The sequence below is a fragment of the Meriones unguiculatus genome, chromosome 5, assembly GCF_030254825.1.
Source record: "Meriones unguiculatus strain TT.TT164.6M chromosome 5, Bangor_MerUng_6.1, whole genome shotgun sequence".
NCBI classification, from domain to species: Eukaryota; Metazoa; Chordata; class Mammalia; order Rodentia; family Muridae; genus Meriones; species Meriones unguiculatus.
The window spans coordinates 116,081,488-116,090,281 of record NC_083353.1 but is presented as its reverse complement, the minus strand read 5'-3'; the positions used below and the strand labels follow the sequence as shown (position 1 = coordinate 116,090,281).

Below are 8,794 nucleotides of genomic sequence, written 5' to 3'. Positions count from 1 at the left end.
AAATAAAATAAAAAGTGCCACGTGGCTAGTTTACCTGTTGGGTTTATAAAAAACAGTTTAACCTTTTAAATTACGTGTGTGTGTGTGTGTGTGTGTGTGTGTGTGTGTGTGTGTGTGGAAGCGGGCGTGTGAGTGCAGATTCCCCTGAAGCTAGAATTACAGGGAATCTGTGGGTGCTGGGAACTGTCCAGCCTCCCACTGTTGGGTCTTATTCTGAATGGCGGTGCCTGGGGGTGGGGGGGTGGGGGGTGGGGGGGTGGGGGGGTGGGGGGTGGGAGGGTGGGGACACCCTCCGAGGTGACCCGCAGGCCCAAAGGGAAGGGAGAGAGGCAGACGTCCTCACGGCTCCCCAGCCCTCCGCCTTGCGGGCGGGCTGAGCCGGCCGGAGGACTGGGGCGGAGGCCGCCGCGGCCGGCGACCTAGCCGAACCTGGGAAAGGGCCGGCACCGGTTCGCGCCTCTGGGAGGGACCCCGCGGTCCCGGAGCACGATGCCCAGCGGGTCGCTGACCTCGGGGTCGTAATCCTCGGCGCTCGGCAGCTCGCGCGAGCAGGACACGGGCTTGCGCGTGTGGCGCCGCGGCCGCGCCGTGTAGAAGCGCAGCAGCGGGACCTCGTTCCTGCGCGCCAGGAACTGCGAGAAGGGAGGCGGGTTGGTGCCGGGCTGGAAGACGCGCTTGGCACGGCCCAGGCTCACCAGGTAGTGATGCTGAGGCGACAGGTAGACGTCGTAGCCGTTCTCCAGCGTCCACTGGCGGAACCTGCAGTTCTCCCGGCTGAAGTGACGCTGTGGAGAGAAGGGAGGCGGGAACAAGTGAGGGCCGCCGCTCCTCCGCTTCCGGGGGCTGCTCCGCCCAGCTCCGCACCTCCCCCTTAGCAGATCGCTGAACTTGGTTCCAGCTTCAAGAGAGTGGCAGCTATTAAGGCACTGGAGGGCGCTGTCTGGAGGACCTTGGTCTGGCGCCCAGCTTCCTGGGGCAGGGCCCAGAAAGAGCTGATGACACTCCTCTTGTTCAGTGTCCGCTGGGAGAACTGAACATTCACGTTCTCATTCATATTTGTATTCCTTCATTTTGTTTCTGTCTACCCTCTGCAGGGAGGACTAGACTATTCTCCAACCCCTTCCCCTTCCCGGGGATTGACTAGGATTTCAAATGTGATAGGAAATTAATGTCCCTGGTCTTCATTCTATATTATCTCTTGATGTCAGTACCCTCATTTATATTCAACCCTTCAAAGTCCATCCCAGTTCCAGCAAAGAGACAAACCGCAACTGCCTTCCAGCCATCAGAACTTAGAAAGGTGTACAGTCCAGGCCCAGTGGCACAAGCTGTCAATCCCAGCTGACTGATGCAGGAGAATTGAAAGTTCAAGATCTCCTTAGAGTACACGGCAGAGTTTGAGGTCAGCCTGGGTGACTCATTGAGATTCTGCCTCAAAATGTAAAAAAAAAAAAAAAAAAAAAAAAAAGAAAAGAAAAAGGGCTGGAATGTACAGATATTCTGGGTTTGAACCTTATTCTCCCATTAGTACTTAGTTTTATTGAGTGTCTTATCTGGACCTTCACATATTACGTTTATTTCCCAAACTGCACAAAGAACTCTAGAGGTGAGGCCTTCCTGTGTGCATGGGTATCTATCTGCTCTGGACAGATGGTATTGTTGGCGCCAGGATGTGCACAGCGGAAACAAAACAGAAAACTTCACCTCGGAAACTTGGTAGAGTACACGGATAAGAAAATCCTGAACCAATTGGCCCTTCTTCGCTTCTGCCTCAAAGTTATTAGGACCATGCTTTCGCCTTTGGTTTTAGGAAACCTGGATTTGTGATCCGAAGGACCAGCCATCACCCCAAAGGCACAGGTGACCAACTGGAGGTCATTAAATAGGAGGGAAAGTAGAAGGCCACACAGTCCACCCCAGCTTACTTTTTCCAAGGGGAGAAACTGAAGTTTGGGGAAATGAGAGGACATAGCCAAGGTCACAGTTGGTGACAGAAATGAGAAGGCTTGACCCACTCCCCCTTTCCAATGTATAAATTAGAAGCATGAGTTGACATGGCTCTGGAGCCTACAGCATACCAGGGGCTGTGTTCCATGCAAGAATGGGTACCAGGGGGTAGGGCAGCCTAGAGGTCTGGAGCCTCGCTCCAAACCCCAGCTGTGAAAACCTGAGCATTTCCTCCTGAGACCGAATGACATAATTAGTGATAGCAAGTGGTGATGAGGGACACTGTAAATGTTAGAAATATTCAAGCCCTGACGAGAAATACAGTAAGGGCTGAGAGATGGCTCAGCGATTAAGAGCATGCATGTACCTCTTTCCCAGAGTTCAGTTCCCTCACACAAACATGCGTTTTTGTTTTTAAATCAAAATTTAGAGAAAGAGATAAAGTTATAACAAGGTGGTGACCAACGCACAAAAAAAGGAAACTCACCGATCCAAAAATGTTGCCTCTGAGATCCATACACAGGAACCTGCTAGTCATGGCCCCTGTGATGACCACAAAGCCTGCCTCCTCTGACCTAATCATTAGGGCACCTGCAAGATAAATGATTCAGGTTGAAATATGCGGTTACCCCTTCATTGAAACACTTCCTGAAAACACAGCTCCCCCAATGACCTTGTTGGCGATGGCATTGAGCTGGTCCTTTCATTTCCCAGTGACCCCGGCTCCAGCACCAACACGTACACACCTCCCTCTTCATCTTCCTGCCTGCATGGGATGCACCTCAATCTGCCAATAATCCTACCTCTGTGAAGCATCCACCTGGCTGCCTTTTTCCTCTCTGCCTGGCTTGTATCTCTTAGTGCTTGGGACAGCACGCATGTCCTTCTAAGACGGCTGCTTCTATCATTCCTAAATCTACATTGAAATGCTATGCGACGACCCAGCTTGTAGAGAGCCCAGTTCTCCAGCACCGTCCCAATCTGTACGCTCTCTTCGCTGCCTGTTGAGGTTGCTTAAGCTTCAAGGCCAGCTGTGGCCACCTTACCTTCTTACGTCCTCATCAGAACGGATGGATCTTTGGTACAGTACCCCTGCCATTACTACGGTATGTGTCCCTCGCCTGGCTTTACCATATTTGCTTGCCTAAAACTTCTCCCCAGAGAAGCAACATCCTTCCAGTGTATAATTGATACTGGGGATAGATAGAATTTGCTTTCTGAACCCAGGCTTTTGTGCTTTTCTCACATGGAAATGCTCTTTGTATATGCTGATCCTGGACATCTTTCAATAGGCCTCTTACAAACTTGCCTTTGGCTAAGGCCCGAAGCATATGTGTGTCATCTGTACCCTTAACCAGGGCCAATACCTTTAAGAGGACATTCTGCAAGAAAGGTAAAATTATGCCACCTTGTTTTGTAAAATAAGTGATAATTCAGCCAGACTTGACATGGGTCTTTGAGGATGCTTTCAATGACCTGCTGCAGAACTTCACAGCTCCAAGGAGGCTGCCCGGACAGGGCTTCTAATCCCTCTTGAGAGAACACAGATAACTTCCTGGGGTGATGTGAAGCCTACAGCCTCTTTTCTACCCCATGTAGGCTCAGAAAGAGGTGGGTGGGCAGGCAGAGGTCAGATATGGCTTGACTACAGAGCCTGGTACAGGTTGCAACTGGATGATGTGGTCAGAGGGAATGAAGGTGTACCCGAGCCCAGGACAATGACAGCAGAAAAGGACCAGCAGAAAAGGGGAAATTCACTTGTTTCAAAGTTTGCCTATGAGTTAGCTTTCAGGACAACTGACAAGTGGGGAGACTGTTCTTCCAAAATGATGTTGGCCTGTGTGCTTCAAATATATAGCTCATTTTATGTAAATGCAGACAGACATAAGAAATACAGAATTTATGTCCTGAGGGATTTTCATTTCAATCTGGGGGTGGGGGCAGGGAATTACATTTAGTGCTATTTTCTTTCTTTCTTTCTTTCTTTCTTTCTTTCTTTCTTTCTTTCTTTCTCTCTCTCTCTCTCTCTCTCTCTCTCTCTTTCCTTCAAGTGGCTAGCCTTTGAATTCTCAAAACAACTGTTGTGTTGTTGAAATTAACATAATTATATTTTAGTAGCTGTTGAAACATCTTTAAGAGATAAAACAGGATTCAAACTCAGTTCAAACAGGCATACATGCAAACAAGACAGTCATATAGGTGAAACAAAATAAATGAATAAAACAGATCAATGAAACCATAATTAAACCAAGTTCTGCTGTAAGTATGTAATTAGCAGGGGGAAGAAGGTTATATTAATAATATGTAAGAATAAGAACACGGTCAGTGACATCTTCCCTCCTTGCAGCTGTGGCCTCCAACAGAAAAAAAAAAATGCTTAAATGCAACAAGGACAAGCTTCTGTGCCCACGAGAAATGATAGTGCCAGTTTGGCTTCTTAAGAACCCCGTAGCCATGGGAATCTCATTGCTGCAGCTCCTGCCTCTGGAGCAGTCTGTGAGGTGAGCATCGCATAGCAGTTCCTCAGGGTCACTACCAATCAAGTGGGATAATGACTTAAAAAAAAAAAAAGCAGCCTGCCTGATGTGGAAGCCCTGCAGGCAGTGAGCAAATTACATACCTGCCCTCACTCTAGGGCCAGTCCTAATAGAAAGCACACTGCAGAATGTGTGAGTGGCTTCCAGAGGGGGTACTTGGGCTTTCGAATGAAACCCGACAGAGGCCAGCGGAAATGTTTCACTTGGCCAAGCACATGCTAAGATACGCACCAGAAGAAAGCAGTGGGCAATTAAACAAGGGGGATAGGCAACCCTTTCCCACCGTTTCCAAAAAAGCAAGCGTGATGGGGAATCGGAAGCTGGCCTTGTTCATATTAGAAAAAGCATACTGAGCCTTGGTGAGGTCCCAAGAGCCTTCTGAGCTCAGGGGAGCTTGGGGCGTCCTTGGGGCAGATCAGTCCATCTTGTTAAGACCTGAGCAGGAGTTGGAACTCTTAACTAAGAATTTACTAACTTTTAAGTGGGACAGCAGACACTCTTGTCTCATTTTGTCTTCTTGAAATGTAGTGAGATGTCCTGACCTCCCCTGGCACTGCACTGATGTGGCCCACAGGCATCCATGCAAACAAGACAGTCATGCAGATGAAGTAAAATAAGTGAACAAAATAGATCAATGAGACCATAAGTAAACCAAGTTCTGCTGTAAATATGTAATTAATTAGGGGGAAGATCACATTAATAATACGTAAAGATAAGAACAAGATAAACGATTGTGCTCATGGAGATGCACATGATAACTGAGTGTTACTCCATCAGGATTAGTGTTACTGTCACAAAACCGCACACGGAAACTAAAGTCAGGCCAATTCATTTTACTGCTTCTCAGGCATAGTCATTGCTTCAGGCATCCTCCAGCCCCGATGTCTGTGGTACTGGAGGAAAAACTTCTGCCATTCAAGACTGCTTTTCAAAGTAGGCTGATCTCACACATCCTCCCCACTGCTGGCCTGGACTGTTCTAGACTGACTTCTTGGCCTCTGCAGAGAGGCCACCTTTCAGCAAAGGGATTCTATGATTCTAGGAAAGTTTTATGTGTATTCACTACTTGTAAGCAAATTTCCAATCTCTGGAACCAAAATAGTTTACCCTTAGCCACTGTCCAGCCTTTGAAATCACAGCGGAAGTCAGGGCAGTCTTCCAGGGGAGAAACACAATGACCTTTCCTAGAAGTTTGCTAATGCACTGGGAGATAAGAGGTCTGTGAAGAACTATGTCACTCTTCCAGTGACAGAGGCTTGTGTGGTGTCAGGTACTGTGTAGGGCCTGCTCCACAGAGGACAAGCAGTTCTGGGGACCAGTGAAGTATACCCAGATTTACACCAGATTCTCCCCATCAGGCTCAAACCTGACTCCCACGAGGTAAATCCAAGGCCTTGCTTCATTCCCCTGAGATCGGGAGCATGTGTGATATTTGGAGAAAGCCTTTCTCCTCACATCTGTCCACGTAGCCCTTAGGCAGGTGTAAGCTGCTGGCTTTTCGAGGGCCTATATCTGGTTGCTTGGTTTAAGATATGTTGGTTTCTAGCAGAGAGGATGGCATGTGCACATCAAGGTCACACCCAGAAAATCGGCTCACCAATTGTAGCAGCACAGAGGAGATTGTATGCTGGAAGGGGCTCTCAGTTTAGTATATCTAGTTGACTGACAGCTATGGCTTGTGAGCCAATTTTCCATAGCCTCCATCCTTACGAATGTTCTAATTGTTTCACATCACCAGTGAGTTCACAGCCAGTTCAGATTGTTAGCAAGTAAACACATTTCAGCATACCAAACCATCCTGGATGCCTCTGAAGCATCCAGCGTGCCTGCTGGGTGATGCATTCAGTCAACTTTGCCAAGACAGCACATCTTGGTGATCTGTCTTTAACTCCTGTCTCTTGAGACAGTTTTGTTTTGTTTTGAGACAGAGTCTCACTATGCAGCCCTGACTAGCCTGGAACTCACAATGTAGACCAGGCTGGCCTTGAACTATATTAAGGGTGTGCCTGGCTCCTGGGAGTTTTTACAAATCCAGAACACTAGGAATGTGAAGTTGAAAAGAGCCCCTTATTTGATCTATTCTAAATCTTGGGATACTGGAATCTTTCCAACAATTTCCCCCAGTTAAGTTTTATTCTCTTTGGTTCTGTCTGGGTTATTCTCCTCTTTGAGTCCCTGTCTTTCTACCCATCTTTCCAGAAAATTCTTGACCAGAAAGAAAGACAATTGCCTCTCACTATTGGAAATGGATTATGATAGCAATTATTCAGGTAGAGAAAGACCTGTAAATTTAATTAAAGAGGAGGGGGAAATCTTCCTCTTAGGTTCCTCTCTCTCTCTCTCTCTCTCTCTCTCTCTCTCTCTCTCTCTCTCACACACACACACACACACACACAGACACACAACTATGCACACAAGAAGCAAGAAAATTAGGTCCAACCTCTCGTCTGGCCCAAGGCTTCCCCAACACCCTCTTCCCAACCTGAGACCCATACTCACTGTAGATGGTCTGATGGGGTGTGCCATCTATGTGGCCATCCTTATGGATCTGTAGGTGGTAGCTGTTCCTGGCTGTGGCCGTGTACAGGTGGGTCAGGCTTCCCCAGTTGGAGCTAAGCATTGGGGAGGAGTCCGGGTAGGCTCTAACAGTGTCCAAGCTGCAGACGCTGCACAGAGCACCCACCAGCAGTCTGAGGCAGGTCCCCAGCATTGCACTGCTCTCTGAGTGGCTGGTGCTGAGTTTGAAATCTGACACTCCCAGAGAGGCTGGGACCTTGCCGGCCTTTCTTTCTTCCTAGGAAGGAACTGAGAACTGAGGTGGGGATCCTGGGCTGGATTCCCTCCTTTTTTTCTCTGGGACTTTTAAAGGGTAGTGGAGTGACATCAAACAGGAAAAACAACGATGCCACATCCTCTGTGTTGTAATCATTCATTGGAAGAAAAATCCCAGACTTCTTAGGCTTGCGGAAGGCATGCAGGTTCCAGGCACACACATACATACATGCACGCACACACCCCTCAATTTCAAGCCAGTGTTCCCAAAAGTGAACAACGCGTGGGCAAAAGTTATCTGTGACCCTGGGTCATCCGTTGACCTGCCCCACTTCCATCAGGAAATGTGAAGGCAGCCAGCAGTCCTAAAAAAAACCCAAAAATCTCAACGCCTCCTCAGCTACTCATCTCCCTTCAGTGCACTCATTTTGTTTTGCTCAGGACTTTTGTCTCCAATTGCCAAGCATGTTCCCAGAGCTGGCATTAGGCAGGCATTGTGATTGATATGGAAATGTGTGATGCCATCAGGTAAATGAGATCCCCCCACATACACAGCTCAGGAAGGGTGTATTAGGTGGGAGCAAAAGCTCAATACCCCCCTGCTCCCCATTACCAGTTGCAAAGACTTCAAGACAAGAAGAAAGAAAACAAGGTCTTGAGGTCAGCAAAAATGGCAAGATCTGGTTTCTCAGTTTCCCTCTTTTGGATGATGCAGGGAGCTAAACTGGCAATTATGGCTTTGCCAATAGGAAGGAGACTCATTCGGAGGATTGGAATGGCACTGTTGGGCCATGAGCAGAAGTGCCAGAGGGCAGGAAGCATCCAGAAGCTACGGGACAGGGCATCTCCACAGCCAGTGTCCACACGCTGGGATCTGGTTGTGTGAGTGGATGTCTCATTACAGAAACTGCTCTCTGCATGCTCTCTTCGGAGGTGCAACTAATGCAGGGTGGGGTGGTGGTGGTGGGAAGGAGTGGGGCTAAAACTAACACATACATCCCATTGGACACCAGGCTGCTGTAATGGACATCAGAAATACATGGCCGCACGGAGAGCGCTGCTCGTCCAGAGTTGCAGTTTCCTGAGTCTCTACCATGGATGGGTATCCCACAAGCCAGATGTCAAAGATGAAAGAGTGAGATGGGATAAATCCAATAGAGGAAGCAGATAAAGACGAGTAGCAGCCACCACATGATGCACTGGTTGAGGCAAGCAGAGATGCCAATTCCACCTTCAATCGGGTCCGGGCTTGTGGAGTTTTCAGTGGGTTTCTCCTCAGCTAATTCTTTGAATGTTACTGCAGCTCTGTGTAAGACAGGTGCACCATGATGTTATGATGTTGGTGTTTTTTTTTAATTTACTTGTTTGTGAAGACAGGGACTCATTATGTAGCCGTGGCTGGCCTCAAACTCACAGAGATCTGCCTGCTTCTGTCTTCTGCCTGATTGCTGGGATTAAAGATGTGTTTGCCATGGCTGGCCTTTTTAAAAAAAATTAGTGTGTGTGTGTGTGTGTGTGTGTGTGTGTGCGTGTTGCCA

General features: G+C 48.2%; 1 protein-coding gene across 1 annotated transcript; it reads right to left on the bottom strand.

The window, feature by feature from the left end:
• Nucleotides 1-266: 266 nt before the first annotated feature.
• Fgf23 (fibroblast growth factor 23) lies at nucleotides 267-7,194 on the bottom strand. Its single transcript, XM_021637074.2, has 3 exons — nucleotides 6,984-7,194; nucleotides 2,435-2,538; nucleotides 267-785 (listed from the first exon to the last, which is right to left on the bottom strand). The coding sequence occupies exons 1-3, from the start codon at nucleotides 7,192-7,194 to the stop codon at nucleotides 420-422; spliced, it is 681 nt and encodes a 226-aa protein (XP_021492749.1). The 3' UTR covers nucleotides 267-419.
• Between the last annotated feature and the right edge of the window lie 1,600 nt (nucleotides 7,195-8,794).

Coding starts and splice junctions, on each gene's coding strand:
- Fgf23 (XM_021637074.2), bottom strand. CDS start 7,194: ATGCTGGGGACCTGCCTCAGACTGCTGGTGGGTGCTCTGTGCAGCGTC. Junction 2,539..6,983: donor ACCCCATCAGACCATCTACA/GTGAGTATGGGT, acceptor TTTATCTTGCAG/GTGCCCTAATGATTAGGTCA. Junction 786..2,434: donor GAGGCAACATTTTTGGATCG/GTGAGTTTCCTT, acceptor TTCTCTCCACAG/CGTCACTTCAGCCGGGAGAA.